At 50.7% G+C, this 22581-nt stretch overlaps 1 protein-coding gene across 1 annotated transcript in view; it reads left to right on the top strand.

Moving 5' to 3' along the window:
- Kirrel3 (kirre like nephrin family adhesion molecule 3) overlaps positions 1 to 22581 on the top strand; it is a 166038-nt gene that overhangs the window by 125246 nt on the left and 18211 nt on the right. The window contains exons 6-10 of the mRNA XM_036192496.1: positions 7791 to 7941; positions 13002 to 13107; positions 18680 to 18828; positions 20339 to 20466; positions 21247 to 21373. Coding sequence (XP_036048389.1) covers positions 7791 to 7941; positions 13002 to 13107; positions 18680 to 18828; positions 20339 to 20466; positions 21247 to 21373 — 661 coding nt within the window. The remainder of the gene's footprint in view (positions 1 to 7790; positions 7942 to 13001; positions 13108 to 18679; positions 18829 to 20338; positions 20467 to 21246; positions 21374 to 22581) is intronic.

The following is a 22581-nucleotide window of genomic DNA, read 5'->3' on the forward strand; positions in this document are numbered from 1 at the left end:
TGTCTTTTCCATCAGCAGAGGATGTGAAGAAAGGCCATTCCTATTCTAAGACAGCTCCTTCCCGTCCCAAACTGACTATACTGCCAAAGGCAGCTGATCAAAGCTTGGCATACCACCCACTTCCTGGGGCCAGATCCCCAAACAAATGGCTTCTCTTGGACCTGAATCCATCCTAGGAACAATGCTTCCTCTTGGGAGATAAGTTGTCTGCTCACATCCTGGGTGGAGCCACACTGTGAGGATGTCAGGAAAGGCAAACACATAGCCCAGGGGCCAAAGTCATCCAGAGGAGGCTGGGAAGGAAGAGAAGGGTGTTCCAACGTTAGAGGTGCCTGTCCATGTCTCTCTGAAGCTGGGCCAGCCTGCCCTGCCCAGGATATACAGAAGAGGACATGCCTCACCTCATAAAGGCAGGGTTCAAGGTCTCCCTATGAGACCTATTCCAGGCCAGTCTACTCAGAAGGCCATCCTCACCCACACAGCCTGGCCCACTACCTTTCTGGAAAGGAGACTGTGTGCCTGTCTTTGCCCAGGCCCACCTCTATTCTGACTGTCACAAAGGGAATGGCAGCCAGGCCGGATGCCAGTCAGTCCCTGCCAGTCCCTGCTCTCTGTAACCCCAGGCAACAGTTTCCTGGGCTCAGTTTCCTCCTCTGAACATGAAAGAGCTGGAAGAGACACTCAGGAAGTGTCCTAGCTGCGACAAGGTGTAAACTCACAGAGTGGAGCTCAATGTAAGAGGCAAAGATTCCACAGGAGCCCTTTGGCCCGAGCTGAGGGGCTGTTAGAGACTGACCCCCACCCTGTCTCCTCCCAGGAACTCAGCCCAGGCCATTCCTTCTCCAGAACTTCCAAGACAACTGTCATAAGCCAAATAGTACTTCTGACTTACTTACAAAGGCAGGAACATCAGAGGAAGACTGAGAACACGCAAGCACACACACAACCGCTCCCACACAGCCCACAGAGAAGCCCCTAGGAAGCAGCCCTGACAGAGCCACACCTAAAGCCTTCAGTAGTCACCACTGTGTCACGTGGTGGTAGTTAAAGCCACTGATACTAAAGCTGGGTGGCCGAAGTGTGATTCCAGCCGCCACCACCCTTTAGCTATGGGATCTAAACTTTCCATATCTGTTCCATCTGTACACTGAGAGAGAGCATCATTAGTACCCAGGTCTAGGGATGGCTGGGGACACAACCAAGACACCTATCTGATGGACTGAACCTGCACTAAGTACAGCTGTTAGGACCATCAACCTCTGGGTCCTCACACCTGGCCACCTGCGTTTTCCAGATGCTGTGGCAGTGTCCAAACAGTAGGTCACAGAGTCCTGTAGGGCCAGACTTCTGTCATGTCAGAATGTTGGCTTAATCTCTCTGTCTCAGTTTCCCCAGCTGCAAAATGGGGATGATGATAATCATGGCTGCTTTTTAGGGCTACTGCAGGACTCACAAGAAATCACACACCAAAGTTCCTTGTAGGGCTGGTGGGACAGCTCAGTGGATGAAAGAATCTCTAGGACCCACATGGTAGAAGGAGAAAACTAATACCCGCACATTGTCTTCCCGACCTCCACATGCACGGTATGGCATGTGTGTGCACGCACACGCACAATACATAAACAAACCCATAAATGTAAATTGCTTGTTTTATTTTATTTTGAGATAGGATCTCCCTATGTAACCCTGACTACCCTTACCTTGCAGACCAGGTTGGTCTTGAACTTAGAGAGGTCTGCCTGCCTCTGCCTTCCTGGTGCTAGGATTCAAGGATGCACACACACCACCATGTCCAGCAAATGTAATTCTTTCCAAGTTCCTTGTAAGGAGGATGGAATAGAGTAAGGACTCTGTATTAGTTAGTCTCTCATTGTTGTGACAGAAATACTTGACAGAAGCAGCTTCAGGAAGGAAGGTTTACTCTGGCTGAGCTAGAGGGTGGAGTTCGAGATGGTGGGGGAGGCACGGCAGCTGCAGCATGAGGCTGCTGGTGTTGTGTCCTGTCTACCTAGCACGGACTGCAGAGCTGCTCCTTATGGCCCAGTGTGAGTGTGAACCACTTGGCTGTGTTGCAACACTGCCTGCCAGGTCTGCTGTGAGAGGAGACTGGGGTGGGGAAAAGGGGGGGGGGGGCTGCCTCTCTCCCTGTCTCTTCATGCACACCTTGTCTTGGGCATGTGGGGACAGCTGGCATTCTCCCTTGCTCCTCCTGCTTCTCTGGGCTTGATACAAGAATGGAAGTCACAGGGCATGCATCTGAAATGCCAGCAAATCTACAATCCCTGGGGCGGGGCGGGGTGTGGGGGGAGGAACAGGTGATAAACATGATGAGTATGGGCTTAGCCCGAAGGAAAACTTTTCCTGGGGGTTTCCTTCCCGCAGCTTCTGCTACATCCCCAGGGAGAGTGGTGAGGCTCTGATATGCCTGGGGACACATAGAAAATGCTTTTGTCTTAGGAGATACAGCCTTCCATCCCCACTTTGTTTTCTCCACTTTTGGGCTACCTACCTACTCAAGGGGCTGTCAGCCTGCCACCCTCTGGTCTCCACTGGGCCTGTGCTTGCTCAGGAAAGAGATGCTGGCTCACATCCCCCAGGCCCTCACTCTCCATGGTACACATTATCTCCTCCAGTCCCTCTATCACACTGCATCCACTCTGTCAAACCTGGGGGCCCAGAATCTTTACCTAGTCTATGTTATGTACTAGCCACCTCTGCTCACCTTATCTACCTAAGACATCTCTTTTAGCCCTAGGGCAGAAGGCTGGATGTGGGGTCTCAGGCAAATGACACTGTGTAGACCTATATTATTCATGTAACACCTATTCAATCCAGATAACAACAGACCTATATTATGGAGCCGCAAGTTCTATAAAAGGGGAAACAGAGAGATGATTTAAGAAAAAAAAAAAAAAAAAGACACAGCAGGTGGGGGAGGTGAGTGGGGAGGGAGAAGAGAGAAGGCCTTGTTGCCAGGCAATCAGGCCTGCTCAAGGCCTCTCCAGGCTGTTTGCATATCAATGAGCAGCCCATATTTAGCACCAGAGTTGGGGCACCCACACAAACTGTGTTGCCTTGGGGCTGCCCGTCTCTGAGGGCTCAGTCTGGCTTTCTACTGCTCACCAGAGGCCCTAGAGGGATTGGAAAGATCTGCCACCCACCTTGGCCAACTGCCCCAAGAGTGCACCCAGCCCCCACAGTCCAACCTCTCAGGCGGGTGCTAAGAAACCAGCAATAGATGCCAATTCAATGACCTCAGGGCGGATCAGTGAGGTTGTGAGGTTGCCTGCATAAACAGGAAGCTGCAACGGAGCCAGTTCTGTTCAGACCAGCAATGGGAGCCTCACATAGTCCCTGGAGCCCGTGAGAAAGTTCCTCAGATGCAGTTAGTGGGCAGAAGCCTGGGAACACCCACAGGCAGAGGTGGGTACATGTACACAGAGGACGGATAGAAATCCACTCTTGGAAAACTGTGCTCCTGCACATTCATTCCTGGCCACATGATGCTGTCAATGTAAAATCCACAGCTTACATCTCGAAGGGAATAAGAGATGGTTTATTTTGAAGCCATTTTGAGCCACCATGGGCCAGGAACATTAATTTTGGTTACCCCAAATTTCATATTACATGAAACTAGTTTCATGAAGTTTTATAGTTTTACAGAATAAACAAAGTCATAAGTTAAGGCAAGTTTAAAATTCATTGGCGAGTACATCAAGGAGGTGGGTACAGTAAGGGGAAGCTTTTCTATAGGCCCAAGATGCTATCCGAGCTTTGGGGTTGGTGGAAACTAGTAATGAACTAAGTTAATGGATTCTAAAGGTTTATCTAAAAGTTCTAACACAGAGGTAAGCAAGGAGTGGCTGTTCCAGAGAGCTAGAATCTCTCCACCATACTTAAACGTCTCTGCAGACAGTTGATTTTCAGGAATGTTGTTCACAATGCCTATATATTGCATAGTCTTGGCCTCTGTTGGTACACCAACATGAGCTGGATCGCTGTAGATGCTCAGGGGTTGCCATCCAAGCCATACTGATAAGCCTGGGTCAAAGTCTGATGCCACATTAGTGCCCACCAAGCTCCAAAGAGGTAGTGAGTGAGTCAAGAAATTAGTGACACCATTATAATCTACTTCCCAGCCCCAACTCCCGGGCTGATTTGCATGCTAGTAAAAGCCTTGGTGCCTGAGATGTGTCCCCAGAGTCTAACTCTATGAGAAGAAGAGAAGGAGGAGAGGTGAGGGGCATAGGGACGGAAGAGGCAAGGAAGCAGGTCTCTGACAAGAATCAGCAAACGTTAGACAGTCCCACTTGGATGATACCTTCAAGGCCACCAAGTCTCAAGGCCTCATTTGCATATGAGAAAAGTGATAGAGGATTCTTACAAAAGAGGAATAAAGCAAAAGATAAAATAAGAAAGAAGTTCAAAAGGGGCTGAGGGAAGGGAGCAGTGGGCAAGGGGGACCTGAATGCATCTACTCCCTATTCAAAATATAGAACTCAAAATGGTTGGTGGGAAGGAAATCAAACATCATCCAGGGTCAGCCCTGAAAAGATGGAGGAGACTGTCATCCTTAAAGCATCATCTTAAGAAGCACAGATACACGAAAGGGCTTTTACAGAGACAGCAAGGAGACACGATGGGACAATAGGCAAAAACGCTATGCACTGGGCAGGGTTCTGCTCTTGGAGCCAGCCTCGGTGGGCACCCTGGATCTTTAGACATGCATCTTAACTTCCTACAATGCAAAGCTCATAGCGGTTTACTCACTTTGCCAGAGCTGATGCACAGGCCCGGCATAAGAAGGCTATTACCCATACCCATTCTGGTGACATCCAAAGATGGAGAGATGTTCTGGGTTCTATGAGGCTAAAGAAACATCTTAATCATGTAGGTGCCTTTTTTCTTTGGGATTTAGGGAACAGTGTGAAGGGAAAGGGAACGAAAAAGGAACTTTGCTAGGAAGCACCCCCAAAGGAGCCACCAAGATACACCAACAGCCACCTTGCCCCCATGGGCTTGGAGTCCCTGTCATTCCACTGCTGTGTCAGCAGATCTGCCCGAGGGGCCAACAGACACAGCCCTTCTCCATGGGGCTGCTGCCCAGGCTCTGGCTGGGGTCTTTGAGAACCTCGGGCCAGAGCCAGGTTCCCAGCAGGCCTTCTAAGGGGGTGGTTCACTCCTGGGACACTCGCCTTCTTCTCATTTTCCTTTTTGTTTAATGAACATATCTTGCTTTTTTTCTTTCTCTCTCTAATTAGGTGGAACAAACAACTTGAACCAGAATTTTTATTTCCCAGAAAAGCACCCGCCTGGACACAGTAAATATGTCATTAATCATCATTCCGAGGCGGAGGAGCACGCTGGGCTAGGGAGGAGGAAGAGCAGTCAGCAGGCTTAATTAGAGCTAGGCCTCCCAGCTCTCTCCCACCCGCACCCCACCCTCGGAGCCCCACTCCCCCCACCAAGCCCAGAGCCCATCCCTTGGAGGGGTTCTTGGCTGAGTCAAATTTATGTAAATGTCCCTTGTTAGCACCTCAGAAAAGGAAAGGAAAGGATATAGAAGAACAATACTCGCCCTCCCCCCTCCCCTCCTCTTCCCTCCCCTCCTCCCTGCATTCTACCCGGAGGTCTTATTTTCATCCAGGAAATTGTTCTTATTATCGCTTAGCTATTTATAGAGGTGGTGAGGTCTGCTGAGCAGCCCCAAGCCAATGTGGTAATAGGGTGCCGGCTGCAGCTCCCTCCACACACTGGCTTTGGTTTGGGGGCTCAAATAGACCCCCTCTAACCCTATTCTGGGACCTCCAGTTGTGCTGTGTCCCAGAAGTTGACCTACAGACCATGGGCTTCTAAGACTGGCCCTTGGACTGCTGGATCAGGCCACATCCCTCTCGGTAACCCCTCTGCCCAGGGTTAGGACCAACACCCCTCCTGCCAGGATAGAAAGTACTAGAAGGCTTCAAGCCACAGAGCCTACGTCTGGCCAGTTTTACAATTACAGGAGAAAGTGTGGGGCTGCTCTTCTGCTCTGCTGTCCTTTTCTGTTATAGACTGGCTTGATCTACAGTAGGAGCCACGTGAGGCTCACCCCAGGATCTACTCATCCCAGAGGCCACAATCTTGGCCCCAAGATAAGAAGGGCCAAGCTGAGCTGAGGACCTAGAAGACGAGTTCTGGCAGCCTAAGAGCTGCTGTCAACTTGGCTTTGTGGGACTTGATCACTGTGTTGCCAGCTATAAGGCCCAGGTCAGGCATATCAGAGAGTCCATCCTCAGGGGTGCCTATTCTTAAGTTTGGGTTCCAGCTTGGCCCGGGAGTTCACTTTGAACTCAGCATTTACTTGCAAAATACTGATAATGTTTCCTCCCTGCAACTGTTCTGACAATGAGATACAGAGCCATTGTTATTTTACGAGAGCTGTTCAGTAAGTAAGTAGTCGGCATCTATTCCCTGGCTCCAGTCCAGGTAAAACAAGACTGACTGCGTCTGGCACCTTTCCCTGTAGGATGTAAAGTTCCTGCCCAGAGGGGAAGTCTTTGAGTCTAAACAGACTCCAGTGCCACCTGCAGTGGCCCTCTGCCTACATTCCCTCTTCTCTGTGCCTATCTTAATGGACTCCTCACTGATGGGGAAGGGTCTAGAAAGGAAGGGGGCAGCGGCCATGATGGAGGAATCCCCTACAGGATAGCACTCGGATCCAAGAAGCGAAGACCCACGGCTTTCGCTCATGTCTTGGTGCAGCCACAGCACCAAGCTGTGTTGGGGTTGTAGAGGCTAAGGGGTCTGAAGCCAAGCTGCCAAGCAGGCTGCTCTGCTTCAATGGTGCAGAGGCCTTCCTGCTCTCTCCTAGGTCCCGGCAGCTCCCAGCATTCCTTGGTTTGTAGCAGGAGTATCCTAACCTTTGTCTTCATCACAACAACAGAGGCTGCCAAAGTTGTCTCCTTCCTGGGGAAGAACACTTCTGGGACTCAGGATGGTCTCATCTCCAATTCCTTAACTAACTAATTGGCAAATGAATGCCCATTCTAAGAATGGGGTAGACACGAATGTGGCGGGGGGGGGGGGGGGGTGTCAACCCATTGCAGAACCCATTGAGAGTGAACGTGGTAAGGTGCTGTGCCTTGATAAGCATTGCCCGAGTCCTCCCTTGTCAAAAGGAAAGCACTGGCCTCAGCCGGCCGTGCCGTGCTGTGGTGGAGCACTGATGAGACCAGGAAGTGCCTTGATTTGGGAAGGTGCAAAGGCTTACATGGGGAAATAATCAAAGGCAAGTGCCTGGAGACTGCTAACGTCCCCTCCTGAGCCCCTTCTTAACTCAGGGCTCCCAACTCTGTCACCCTTTCACAGACTCCTTCCTTCTGTCTGCTGCACCCCTCCTCTTGCTTGCTGTGGAGAGTCACCGCTACCAGGGGTAGAACACAGATGCCAGTTCATTTTTAAGGAGGACCTACCTACCTACCTACTCAAGGCCTGTCTTCCACTAAGCTAAGCCTGGTTACTGTTGAGCTTTTGGCTTACAATTCTGGGTTGGTTTTCACACACCATGGCAATCTCTCTAGATCCTTTTTTTCCTTCCACCACCCAGCATCCAGCCAGGCCAAGGCTGTAAGGGAACTCCCCCAGTTCTTCACAGAGACTGGAGCCCCAGGTCGCCTGAGCCAACCCTACCAGTACATGCCATCCACAGCTCTCTCTTCTCTGACCTGCGTGAGGTCTGTCTTTCCATCCCGAGCCATCTTTGTGCAGTAACACAAGGCCTTCTATTCCCTCACCACCTCTCTCTCCAGACTCTGCTTCGAGATGGCAAACGTGAGAGCATCGTTAGCACCCTCTTCATCTCACCTGGAGACGTAGAGAATGGACAGAGTATCGTGTGCCGAGCCACCAACAAAGCCATCCCTGGAGGAAAGGAGACCTCAGTCACCATAGACATTCAGCGTGAGTACCAATGGACTCTGGCCTGGCCAGGCCCAGGGTTGTAACCACCCAATGTGAATGTGTGTGCATGTATATGCAGGTTCACATGCCTTTTTCGGCATGGGCGCAGAGGCCGAAAGAGGATGTCGGGTGTCCTCCGCTACCAACTCTGCCCATTCCTTTGAGGCAGCTTCTCTCCCTGAAACTGGGTCTTATGTTTTTTCTGCTAAGCTGGAAGCCTAATGGAGCTTAATAGCTCCAACAGTCCTCATTTCTCTGGCCCCTTTGAAGCTGGAGTTACAGGTGGATGCGGGATGCCCACCTGGTGTGTGGGTGCAAGGATCCCCAATCTCATCCTAGTGATGGCACAGCAAGTGATTTTTAACTACTGAGCCCTCTCTCCAGTCCCCTAAATCTGATGGATTTAAAAACACTTTCTAGCAGCCTTGACTCATTTAGGGCTTCTGAATTCTGTGTGCTACACAGCTCTCCAGAGTTATGGGGTCCATGGGAACTGTGCCTTAGGGGTCTCAGAGCCTGTTTTGACAGCCAGGGGGCAGAAGTTCTCTCTCAGGGCCACAAATCCTAACTGACAGCCTTTAAAGTGCAGAGGGAAGAGACATTTGTTAAGTATTGGGTAGGGTCGGACACCCTGGCAAAACAACAGCCTTTGGGGGAAGGCTCTACTTCTCACTATGGTGCCATTTGCTATTAACAAATCCCCCCACCCCACCTCAAGGTGGTTCCTTCCATTCCTCACTCAGTGATAGCGGGAGCCACAGAGTTCTTGCCCAGCCTAGGGCTAGGGAGATAAAAGAAAATGGAGAGAAACACCTAGGGCAATGCCTGTCCGTCCCCAACCCTGATCCCACACTGGGTCTTAGCCACACCCAGTCAGCAGGTGAGCAGATGTGGCCAGAGCAAAGCCCAGCTCTAGAAAGGAGGTAAGATGCTAGTGCAGTGTGTGGTCCAACATTCAGAACGGATCCATCACCGTGAACTGGGTGGCTCTAGACTGTCACTTCACTCTGATAATTCCAATTTCTTGTCTGATTTGCCGATGCCATCCAAAGTCTCTTCCTAGTCTAAGAGCAATCAAAGCTAAGAGCTCTCTCTCTCTCACAAGCCCAGTCCGGGGGAAATGAGGGTGGGAGACAATGTGTCTAAGTCCCTTGCTTCCTGGCTGCCATTTGTGACACTGTGACACTGTCATCCAGCCACACCTAGGCAGGAGGCTACGCCAGCTACAGAGTCCCATGTAAACATAGTTGGTTCCCCAGGACAGAAGCCAGGACCTTGGCAGAGAAAGCTGGAAGAGAAACATTTCTGCTCCAGACCACAGTCCATTGCCCCAAGGGAACCTAGTGATAAGAATGTCATCACAATAGCCTCCCACGGACATCCAAATACATCCTTCCTCCAGATGCACTCCAGACAGAGGACTGGTTGACCCGGCTACATGGATAACAGGGTTGCACCTGAAAGGATGCAGGAATGAGGCCAGCATGAGGCTTAGACCCAGGCATCAGGTTTCCCAGCTGGGATCTTTCCAAGGTAGTACAGAACAGTGGCTGGGGTCCAACATTCTCCCTAGTTTGAGTTCTGACTTTGGCTGTGACTCATTGGCCTCAGGGAATTGGTTTGGGTCTTTGTTTCTTCATCAATACATGAAGGGAATCACACCTACCTACCTCTTAAGGTCACCGTTAGGGTTAAATGACATCATTCGTGTCAACCCCTAGAGCCACGCATGACATGTTTTGATTAAAGTATATGCTGAGGTTGAAATCCACAGTGACAGGTGTGTGGTGGCACTTCCCCAGATGCCATCACAGCCCCATGCATTTGACCCAGCCCTCCATCTCCCCTAGCTGGGAGGTGTTTACTTATACCTATGAAGCAAAGGCCTGGCCCTTCTCCATGCCTCCCTCCTCCTCCCCCACCTTGCCTTCCTTCTCCTCAGATTCACTTGCTCATTCAGTAAGCATCCAACTGTTTGCAGTGGACACCACAGGCTGGATCAGAGCTGCCTTTGCAAACCTGCTCATTTTCTCAGTCAACCACGAAGTCTCCAAACTCAGCAAAAGCACATTTGTTGTTTGTTTCCCTTGGTCTTTCTATGTTACCCAACGGAAGACAAAGCCCCCAGATTGAGTAATGGAAGAGAAAGCGCAACACCCCCAAAGCCTCACCACATCTGGACTCTGTGTCCAGCTGCCAAGTTTCAAATGGATGTACTATAAAATCACTGAGTCATGAAGTTTCTCTCTGCTTCCCCCCAACACTTCCTCTGAAAATGCACATGTGCACACACACACACACACACACACACACACACACACACACACACAGGTTGCTGATGGAAACACTAACAGACTCTCAGCTGTAACATCTGTTCAATGTGATCTCAGTTCCACCCTCCTGCAAGTTATGCATCCGACATCTCAAGTGGGATTAAAATCATGTTTAATAGTTGGGTATGACATAAACTATTTATACCTCTGGAATTTGGCAGACTCCTAGAAATTCACATCATATTCATGCTGAGGAGAGGGATGGAAACAGGGACATGGTATCCCTGGGTCTGGGGATAGAGGCAAGTGAAACTGACTGGCATGGAACCTCCTGGGTCTATTCTCCCAAGGCCCTAGGAACCAAGAGTGCTACCAAGAGTGAGGGAAGAAGCAGAAGAGGCTTCTTCGGGGTGAACTGTAAGACGGGTGTGAGTGAGCATCCAGTGAGGACCTGAGGAGGGTCCTCCAGCAGCTACGAGCTCCATCTTCTTCCTTCCCGTGACTTTATAAAGAACACGGGGTGAAGGATGAGCCTTCGGAAGGTTCCCAGTGAGCTCCGTAAAGGGTTTCTAGAGATTTTTGAACTGACACCACCATCTCAAACAAGAGTTGGACTGATACCACATATCGCCCACCAGGACTGGATTTCACAGTGTGAGGCTAGCAATGCCCAGGAGTCCTGATGGCCATTAGCAAACTCCTCTGGAACAACTTCTTTACCAGGAGGGATGGTCAGCTTGGCCAGCCTGCCCTGTGCAGGACTGTGAGATTCCTGAGTCAGCCTTGCCTGGGAAGCTGCTGGGAACCTCTGGGAAGATGTTACAGGACTTGCAGAGGGAGGTGTTAGGAGTCTAAGAAGTGGGAGGAGAGTCCTCAAGGTGGTCCCTTGCCACAGTGAGCCCTTGAACCTTGCTTTGAAGATCCAAATTGAGGTGGATGAGATACCTACCTGTATTACTCAGCTTCCCACCATCCTAGCAAACACATGAGATAGTAAAGAAAAAGAAAGTTGGTTTCAGTTCACAATTTGGGATGATCCATTTCATAATCAGAGCCCATTGCTTTGGACAGGGGTGGGGGTGGGGAATAAGATAGCACATCAGTGGAGGGAGTGTGCCCCAGCAGAAGCACTCACTTGAGGGACAGGGTTTCTCAAGAAAGGACTTCTCTGTGTAGCTTTGAGCCTTTCCTGGATCTCACTCTGTAGACCAGGCTGGCCTCAAACTCACAGAGATCCGCCTGGCTCTGCCTCCCGAGTGCTGGGATTAAAGGCGTGCGCCGCCGCCTCTTGAGGGTCAGGGAACAAGGAAAAAGGAGGAGACTAGAACCCCACAGACCTCTCTTAGTCTTCCCACTACCCCCACCCCTTCTCAAAGTTCCGGTGGGGGATGGTGGAGAGTGGGGGCAACCACCTGAGAAGGGAAAAGCCAGGCCAACACAAGGCCATTTCCTGGGCCTAGGTCTACCTCTCTGCATTTGCTACAGACTTTCAAGTTCTTCTAGCCTCATCCTTCCATTCTCCCCAAGTCTGTCTCTGTCTCTGTCTAATCTATCTGCATCTCCTCTCTCTCTCTCTCTCTCTCTCTCTCTCTCTCTCTCTCTCTCTCTGTGTGTGTGTGTGTGTGTGTGTGTGTGTGTGTGTGTGTGTGTGTCTTTCTCTCTAGCTCTCACTCTCTCTGTCTCTCTGTCTGTCTTTCTATCTCTATCTCTCTTTCTCTCTCTATCTCTCTGTCTCTGTCTGTCTGTCTCTCTCTGTCTATCTCTTTCTTCTCTCTCTCTCTCTCTCTCTCTCTCTCTCTCTCTCTCTCTCTCCCTCTTTCTCCCGTGGCCTTCACTGTTCTGTGTACTCTTTTCTCTCCAAAGCCCTATCATTTTCTATGTCCTGGGCCTCCCTGGCTTTTCTGCTTTCAGGCTAGCATCTTGGTCTGGGTACATGTCTGTCTGTCTGTCTGCCCAGCTCCCTCTCACTCTTTACCCCTCTTCCGCCCCCACCTCTAGGTTTCCCTCCCTTTACCCTTCTGCAGTCCTCAGTGGGCATGTTTGTGTGCCTTTCCGTGTCTCTGCCTGTCTCCTTCCCCCTTCCTTCTGTCTGCACCTGTCTCTGTATCTCTGTGGTCTCCCTGTGGTCCTCACATCTGTCCTCTATGGTGTGTGCTTTACCTCCCCCAGTTTGCCACACCCACCCAAACCCTTACTCATGGTCTCTCTGTGGGCTCCCCATCTCCCGGTTTCTGTCTCCTCCACCTCAGACCGGTTAGCACTTCAGAGTGTGGCTTCTTATCATGTCAGATGAGAAAATGAGCCCAGGATGCTGCGGGCCTGGTGACACCAGTCTGGATTCAGCAGAGATGATTGCAATGATGAAAGGGTGTGAGTGCCACTTTCAAGTTACCAGAGGCCCCACAACCTTTACATGGAGATAATAAACAGACATTTCACACACAGAAAGCGTATACTACGGGCCGAGAGCCCCTTCCCACCCCTCTCCTCACAGGAATAGAAGAAGGTGAAGCTAAGCTGCACGTGTCTGGGGCCTGGGAAACCAGGCACCAGAGATGGGTGTCCATTTCAGTTCAGACCTTGAGTCACAGAGGGGCGTGCACCTAGCACCCAGGGCTACCTGAAGCAGCCACTTCAAGGGAGCAAAGTAGCCTCCTGCTGAGGCCTCTCTCACTCTCCAGGGATCCGTCATGATGGTCCCTGGGTGGTAGGAAGCCTGGCTTTGCCCTCCATGTCTTCCTGCCCTATTCCTTCCCCAGTCTGTATGTGAATCTCTTCTCCCTGCAGACCCCCCACTTGTCAACTTGTCGGTAGAACCACAGCCGGTATTGGAGGACAACATCGTCACGTTCCACTGCTCTGCAAAGGCCAACCCAGCTGTCACCCAGTACAGGTGAGCATCACTGCTGTGAAGACAGCTTGGTCTAAGGCTCCTCCACCCCCATGCCTGTCACATGGGATGTCACACATGGCCACAGGATGTGCTTCACAGCAGGTGTCCAAATAGACTTCTCCCTCCCCCCATGCCAGCCCCACCTCCTAGCCAAGCAGACCCTCTCTTTCCCTCAAGTTCACATATACTCCCTGTGCCAGGGAAACAGGGATGCCCCTCCTGTTTCGATGGCTTGTTTATTCTACATTTCCGAAATGACGGAGCAAGGCTCAGACAATGTTGACACCACCAGCAGAACGGGTAAGTCGGTGTACTTAGCACCATACAGCTGTCCAGAGCCCAAGGGGCCCATGGGATCCTGCAGAGCCACCGCTCCATTCTGTGTCCTCATCCACAGCACCGATAAAGGCATCACTGTTTTTCACATGCTTGTCTCCGCCTTCTGACCGAGTTTCTCAGAGGCAAGAACTGCAATTTAGTCACTTATGGCTCTCAGCAAGCAATGCATCGCATGGCACAAACCAGGCATTCCTTACATGCATCTGACTGATCAAATAAACCTTCAGAGCTGCTCCTCTGGGAAGCTTTCTGCCTGTGCATATCACCACACAGCATTCCAGAAACTAAGTGACCTCAGAGGTATCCAAGCACAAGTATGGGATGCTCACCGCTTTTGATGTTTTGTATAACTTCCCGTGGCCCTCACTTCCCACCAGCCCAGGCTTGATGGCAGAGCCCAGGACATCACCTCCACTATGGATACGAGCTATTAAGCAGCAGCTTCTGCAAATGGCATGAATGCTAATGGTCCCAGGCAAGGAAGGCAATGACTAGAGATGTGGAGGAGAGGGAAGGCATGAGGCATGAGCCCGAGCCGTCCCAGCAGGTGGAAGAAAGGGCAATGGGCCACAGAAGAAGTCATGGCAGGCTCAGGGTGGACACAGTGAACTGCTCTGGCTCCCTGTGGTGTGGATAATAGAGCAGCAGTGGGGCCAGAAATCAGGAAGGCCTATAGCCTCTCTATCCATCCCTCCTGAGTTAACCCTTGCCGCACTGGAAACCAGAAGATCAGTCTCTCTCTGATTCCCGCCACAAAGGCAAGGGCCCTCCCACTCCCAGGAATCCTGTGGTCCATTCAGTTCCAGAGGCTGGTTTGGCCTGGATCTGGCACTGTCCAGAAATGATAGAAGATGCAGAAGGAACGAAAAAAGGCTCCTGTCTCTGGACTTCTGACGACACCTGCCATCTCTATGCTTCTCTCCTGTCGGCCCCTAGCTCTCAGCTCAAGGTCCCTAGACAGGTATACTGTACCCAGGAGACACTTCAAATGGCAGCTCCCTTCTCATCCATAAGCATCCCCCACAAGACAGGCAGACAGCCTTCCACTGACCATCCCAGCAACCCCCCAAAAGCCTACAGTGCCCTAGAGACTGAAACACTCAACTCCCCATTTCCATGTCACTGACAGACTCCTTGTTACCTGAAGATCTAGGAATCTGAGCAAGCATGGCAGCATCCCCCACATAGTCGGTAGCCTCCACTCAAAAGCCCAAAGCCCTCCACCTGCCTTCTGACCTCAGTAGGACACCCAGCTGCTAGAGCTGACTCCCAGGACCCCCTGTCTCAAAGACACAGAGCAGCCAGGATAAGGAGAAAGCGTGAGCCTACGCAGGAGGACATTTTGAAACACGTGTGATCAAATGTGAACAACTAGCAAATCTAGGAGACAAAACAGATGACAACTAGTGGGAGTGATTAAAACTTTTTTTTTCAATTTGAAATTTGAGTTTCTTCAAGCTAACACATTAAGAAATGATCACGGAGAGAACATGCGATTTCCCTGGACCATTGGGTCCTACAGGATTCCCTCCCTTCCTGGCCTACCCTGAAGCCTTTGAATCCCACGTTAACTCCTGGAGTAACAAGAGGGACAGGAGTGATTGGACTCCCTGCGGATGGCCACTGTTCTTATTTGCTGCCAATTCTTAGGACCTTCTGATTAACAGGTGTTCTAAAGACCTTGGGAGCCCTCCTGGCCCCCAGGAAGTGGTTGAAAAGCTGAGGTGGTCTGGCCTGGGCTGTTCTGGTGAGGAGAGGTTTGAGGCTCCCGTCTACTCACTTCCCTCCACCAAGGTCCTGCCAGCAGCCCACTTTAATTTTCCACGTAGCACTAGGACCCAGGAGGAAATGCCTTAAGCAAATCTATAACGTAAATACATGGATATTTTTTCCCAAATGGCATTGACAAGATTACAGAGATCTTCCCTTCTGCCATTAGTCCATCTTGGTTGCTTCCTCCTTGGTGCACCTAAGAGGCTGTAATCTCTGAAATTAGATGTGCACCCTCTCTCAGCCCTACCCTGAGATGGACCTGACTGGGCATGGAAGCTGCCTTCTTCACTGCCTGCGGGGACCCAGGGCCCCGGTTAGAGGACCAGACATAAGCACAACAAGAGGTGCTCTGGGCTTCATCCTCTGAAGGTCTCTGGCAGATATGGTATAAAAGACCACAAACCCCTCCCCCCATAAAGCGTACAGGGCTGTTTGACACACCAACCTGCAGCTGCGACATGTTGGGTCTCTTGATTCTGTGATATAAATAATTAATCCTCTTACATTTGTTCAGACCAAATTAGACATTGATTGAAAAGGCTGAAGCTAAGGCAGTCCAAGGAGGGCCTGGGAAAGATGGCAAAGATGCCGTGGTGGGGACCAGGCAGAGGCGGCTGAGCCACAAACTGTGGGGAAATGTGGGGGGTAAGAAGGAAGCCGCTCTTCGGTTCTGGAACCCCGTGGCCCCATACTGGACTGAGATATTCTCAGCCTGAGTGCTCCTGAAAAGGCCTTCAGAGAGCTGTTTGATGTGCAGAGGGAGTAAGAGAGGGGAAGAAAGACTGGACAGTCAAGGTATGAGCAGAGGGCTCCTATAGAGTTTGGAGGAAGTCCCCTTTCCAAAAAGCCCTGGGTTCTGCCTTCTGAAATCCAATACTATAGACAAGTCCCTCCTCCTCCCATGACCCCTGAAACAGGAGAGTCAGAGCATCCTTCCTGCCTTCCCTCCTTTGAGCTGGCTCAGATTTTTCCTAAAGCGGGAAAGTTACCATGGCCGGTCATGTCCTAATTCTCCTTCTCTCTGGTTCTTTTGGGAGAAAAGAAATGCCCACTGGCCTGGAAGTGTAACCACAGACCCTGGAGTACTGGGTTACAGGCCTGCCAAGCCCCAGGAGTTCCAACAATCAGATCCTGGGGAGTATGGCCTTCCCTAAGCTCCCCAGTGAAGGTCCCAGAAAGAGAGTGAAGAAGGTTCCATCTTTTCCAGGGTCCCCCCCCCAAAAAAAAAAACAGCCCACCCGTTTGAACCAGTGCCCCTAGGCACAGACATAGGCCCAGCTCCGCTACGTGCTCTAAGTATCAAGTATGGAGAAAGCTTACCTGGGCCTCTCCCCACCCTCCTCTCAGCCACCAGCTCCTAACAAGCCTCCCCACCATGTATAAGCCCTCCCTTCAACAAGGCAGAAGGCGTAGAGGCTGGACACTGATCCCCAGCTGTGTGTCTGGAACGGAATTAATCCACCTCAGGCAGGGGCCGTGCCTGACTATTAAGTCTGGTCATTAAATTAAAGTTAGGAATTGAAACGACTCATGAATAACTCATAATGGTTTGCTGGGAAGTTCCTTAAGCTCTCGGGGAGCTATGGTTTGCTCTGTTGTTAAACTATAATTGTTATTATTAATTGTGTTCCTAATAGTTACTCGATATTAATTCAAGATAACAACTACATGGCGCCAGTCTAGGTGTTCCTTGGGATGTAGAGAAGTGGCCGTCTCTCTGGGGGGCTAGACATACTGAGTGAAGCGCTAGTGGAGAGAGGGAAGAGACAGAATCAGTGTCACCAAGAAAGGGCCAGGAGCAGAGGAAGGAAGGGAAGAGAAGCAGCAGTGGTGATGGGGAGTGGCATTTAACAGCAGTAGAGCCAGAGGTCTCTCCAGCTCTGGAAACTCCTCAAGACAGGCTGCAGATCCCCAGGAGCCTGGCTAGAAGTTCCGTGTTTTCGAAAAATGAATGTTATATACAATACGTTTAAGCCAAGGAGCTATAAATGCTTTCACTTTAGAGATCTGTAATCTACATGTACATAAGCACACACACATATACATTCATACTCACACATGCAAACCCTCATAGGCATGCACACATGCACACATGCACAGACACCTGCACACGTGCAAACCCTCACATACACAAACTCAAACACATAGACATACACACATGCACTCACATTTGCACACATGCATACCCTCACATGCACATATATACACATATGTAAATGTTCATACTTTCACACATTTACTCACCTGCATTCATGTACAGATGTGTGTATGCATGCACATATACCTACACACATATAAATCCCTTATATGAACATACAAGTACATATCGACCTTTATATTCATGAAATTCCTCCAGGTACACAAGCACATAAGTACATACTCACAAATGCACACAGGCAAACCTTCATGTGCACACATAGATGTGCATTCTCACAGATGCACACACATGCACCCATGTATACATATTCAAATTTGCTCACATGCAAACCCCCTCATGTACACATATACACACATGTACTTGCACATACTCACTTGCACACAAGCAAACCCTCATGTACACATATATACATATAGGCATCCATGCATGTACCACACATGAAAACCCTCATGAGCATATGTGCATACATTATGTGTGCTTTTGCACATGCACACACACTCACATACACCTGTGTGTACATGGCGGTCACTTGGCGGCTGCTCTGATACAGTGATCACTACCCCAGGACTGAGACCAAGCCTGAAGCATGCGGCTTTTTGGTCTCTTCCTTTCAATATGGTACTGATCAGCTAGCTCATGAGAGAAACTTCCTATCCACTGGTCCCCACCCAACCAGGAATAATGGGTCTGTGACCTCAAAGCCAGGGTGGGAGCGCAGAGTTGATAGCAAAACCAAGTACCGACCCTCGAAGGAAGGCTGAAAAGGTTTACAAGAAGACGGAGGCACAATGAGAGATCGGTGTGGGGCAGGAGATAGGTCAGAGGCCAGTGAGAGCATAATGTAGGGGTTCAATAACCCCATCCGACATCTTCTTGTCTGGAAACCAAACTTGCGTGTGTAGGGAGATGTGCACACTTTGTGTGTGTAATGTTCATGCGTGTATTGGGCATACATCATTAGCCCTCACCTCTGATGTCATGCACTCAGCCTCCCCCCTTTTCCTACATGGTCCATGACAGAGCTCAGGATAGAGCTCAAAGCATTATGGCCAGGCTGTCTGGTGATTGAGAGTTGGATTAGCAAATGACCTGTATACCGTGGAGTGATCAACCAGGTAACTGTCACCTCCAGAGTGACTTACTTGTCAAGTGCTTCCCACTGCATGGTGACCATGGCTCAAAGCCAATCACCTGCGTGACCGTGTTGTGGGTACAAGATCATCCCCTCCTCTTTTTCTTGAAGGACAGGTATGTCTAACTTCCCAAAGGATGCCCTCCATAGACCTCTGGCCTCCATTGCAGGTGGGCCAAACGAGGTCACATCATCAAAGAGGCATCTGGGGAGCTGTACAGGACCACTGTGGACTACACATACTTCTCAGAGCCTGTGTCCTGTGAAGTGACCAATGCCTTGGGCAGTACCAACCTCAGCCGCACAGTGGATGTCTACTGTGAGTGTGGGGACTCAGGAAACCCTGGGGAGCGGGCAGTGGGTGGTGTCGTCTGGCTGAGACTGTGGCTAGACTCATCACCCACAGTCTAGTGTGCCACATTTTGTGCTTATAGCATCTCCCAGTACCACTTCCACTCAAATCTTTGCCTGCCCAAGTGAGGCAGTACCAGCCCAGAGTGCAGTGACCAGTTACCATGGACTGGGTGGGCCAACCAGACTGTTCTAGTGCCCTTGTATCCCAATCACCCCCCAAGGGCTCTACCTCCTAATACATCCACACTGAGGGCTTCAACATACAATTCTGGGGGGCACAAAAACACATAGTCCATAAATAGATCTTATTCCTACTACCAAAATGAGGGATATGGACACTCAAGTGCACAGAGTGGGTGAGTGGCAGGGTGACTCATGACTTTACTGAGGCCAGACAATGACCAAATCCATCACTTGTACATACACACACACTCCACTGTCCCACTGAGGGGACTCATAGACAGCCTCCTTTTCTCACCAGTGGCCCAACAGATGAAGCCAACCTAGTTTGAGGACTAGCTAACTGGATGAATTACAAAAACCAGAATCGTGGCACACACTTGTGATCCAAGCACTCAAAAGGCTAAAGCAGGAAGACTGCCTTGAGTGTGAGGCCCAGGCAGGGCTACATAGTGAGTTCAAAGCCAGCCTGGGATACATATCATAACCATACACATAATCAGCTCACAGACTGCCCATTAGTTTTCAAAGCACTTTCACCAACTTGACATTGCCTGGCTCTTCCGTCCATAAAGATTCAGCAGATGTGTTTTCTTATCTGTGGCATCTTGAAACTCATCTCTATCTCCCAATTCCAGAAACCAGGCTTTGTCTTCTCAAAAAAAAGGTGCCCTAAGGCCTTCCTGGTCGGCTCTCTGAATACCCCAGCCACTGTATGGAGCAAGGCTTGCTCTATAGGCCAGCATGTTGGAATAGGGCAGAGAAGGGCTCGCATATACTTAGCAGAGGTGTCAGAAATAGAGCCAGAAGCTAGTCTACTTCTAGAAGGCTAAGGAGGGGTTCTGGGGTGTCTTGGATAGAAGATACCCTGAGAGTACCTGGTGGAAGACATCCTAGAAGGGCTCCAGTTGGGCCAATGTCATTTCATGTCATGGTCCCAATGCCCAAGATTTCTGAAGTAAGAGGTTCCCTTAACTTTCTGAAGCCAGCCAGATCAAGGACAAAAAGAAGGGGCTGCGAGGTAAATCAAGGTAGAAATTGGCCTAAGTTCATTCATCCTGTGGCTGGTACTGCCTACTCTGTGGGCCTGAGAAAAACTGAGCCTGGAGAGAAGAGGTCTATTCTCACTTCCAGAGTCCTGCTCCCATAACTCAGGGAGGGGAGTGGACTGAGGGGGCTAACCCAGCACCTCCCTTCTTCCAGTTGGGGTGGGTAAAAAGAAGAAGAGACAAGAAGGCTCCCCAGAGCTCCCCAACCCCGCCTTGAGCCCATCTCCTCTTTCCTCCCCATCACAGTTGGTCCCCGGATGACCTCAGAGCCTCAGTCGCTGCTGGTAGATCTGGGCTCAGATGCGGTCTTCAGCTGCGCATGGATCGGCAACCCATCTCTGACCATCGTGTGGATGAAGCGGGGTTCTGGTGTGGTGAGTCTTCAGACCAGGCTCCAGGGTGCTACGGCAGAAACTGGGGGATAGATAGCGGGGCAAGTAGGAGGCTTTGAGGGGAGTCAATCTCTGTAATAAGCCAACGGGGTCCCAGAAAGAGGAACGGGAACTCGGGGACCTACCTGTACCCATAACACTCTGAACAAACTATGCCCAAGGGCAGTTTGTCCTGACACTAGGAAGACTTCTAAACTCTCCCTAGATCAACTCACCTTTAGTCTTGGCATGATGTTTTGGGGACAGGCAGAAGGAACCAACCTTTGGGTAGCCTATTATGTTCTCACAGTTACAGCACTGTTCCAGATGGTGTCTTTGCCCCCATTCGATGGATGAGCCTCTGAGATAGTAACTGACCTATACTTCAGTGCTGGAGCAGGAATAGCTAGTGACCAAGACTACATTCATACCATCACCTCCAAAGGGATAGTAAGAATGACTCTGAAAACCTGGATTCAAGGCCCCTCCACATTCAGTTGTGGGATAATTTTACCATGGGCAGCTGGGAGGTCGAAGAAGGGTAGCATCCCTCTTTCTGTATGAAGAAGCCGTGGGTCCTCGGTTAGGGAAGCTCACATTCTGCCACCACCACGCCCTAGCCCACAGGCCTGCATCTGGAAGGGGGAGTCTCCTCTCCAAAGCCTAAAGGGCACTGTCACCCTAGTGTTTACAGAGATGCTGGCCTCTGTGTCAGCCATCGACCCCAGGTAGAGGAAGCCTTCCCTTTCACTCTTCGTGTCTGATCCCCCTCCCTCCTCCTAGGTCCTGAGCAATGAAAAGACTCTGACCCTCAAGTCCGTCCGCCAGGAGGACGCTGGGAAGTATGTGTGCCGGGCTGTGGTGCCCCGGGTAGGAGCTGGGGAAAGAGAGGTGACCTTGACTGTCAATGGTAAGGCTTGCATGCAAACACCATGATGGGAGGGGTGGGAAGAAGGAGAAAGGCATCGGAACCAGGCGTTGACCCCAAAGGGGTGGTCACTGACTCTAGGCATTGTTGTCCTAACATAGCGTTCTGTCTGTGGAGGTAAAGGCAAGCTGGTAAGTTTGTGGACACCCTCTTCCTTTTCAATACCTTCAAAAAGATCTCAGTCGAGGAGTGATTAGGTGCTGAATTTTATCCTGGCCAAAAAAAAGGTCAGAGGTTACAGGCCTTTGTGTGAGGCGTTAGGGTCTTGACCTGAAAGCACAGTTTGAACCACGTTCTGGAAATGAGCCCAAGTGACTTTGTCTCAACCTAGGAAGCCACCCATGGAAAATCATCTATTCTCCCCCTTTGCTAGAAAACCAGGCCCAGCCTGATGCCTCCTCAGCACCCCTCCACTGTCCCCATTACTCAGCTCCTGCCTGGAAGTTCCTCTTCTCCTCTCCTGAGAGAGGCAGCGACTGCTGCAGAGGAATGGCCAGTCTGCTCAATCTAGCCAGACCCCAGGGCATTCACACATCACCTATCCCAGGCAGAACCCAGACTCCCCAGCCCTCCTGCCTTGCCTGTGTGTCCCCAGGATGCCACCAATAAATTGGCACTGCAGGTCTAAAAATAACAGCATCTGATCGCGCCTCAGTATATCCATGGCAACACAGGCTGCAGCCTTTTCCTGCCGCACCAGCGTCTGACACTCCACTCAGCGCGCCAGGCCACAGTGAATTCAGCAGCCCTCCCCACTGCCCGCTCTGGGGAGGGCGCTGAGGAGCCAAGCTGCCATGCCTATTGTCAGCTGTGACCCGGAGGCTAGGAACCCTCAGACACACTCATGCCCACCAGAGTCGCCAAACCTGGAGCTAGTAACTGAGCATCTTTATGTCTGGGAGGAAAGGGTGTGTGAGGTGGGGCTGGCATTTCTATTGTTGCTCTAAGACAGCCAGGCATTTCCTAATGGGAACTTAAAAAGACTTTGGAAGGGAAAGGACTCTTCCTATGCTTCTAGGAAACACACACACCTCAGGGGGACCCACATTCCGGTCTAGGCCCTGGCATCCAGCCAACGATTATCCAGTCCTTTTTTTTCTCTCAGCCTGCACACCTTTCCCGGGTTGCTGGGCGGAGAAGAGCTAAAGGAATCGGCAGAAGGAAGGAAACTGCCCAGGTTTATTTTCTGC

Source organism: Onychomys torridus, chromosome 7 (genome assembly GCF_903995425.1).
Source record: "Onychomys torridus chromosome 7, mOncTor1.1, whole genome shotgun sequence".
Taxonomy (NCBI): domain Eukaryota; kingdom Metazoa; phylum Chordata; class Mammalia; order Rodentia; family Cricetidae; genus Onychomys; species Onychomys torridus.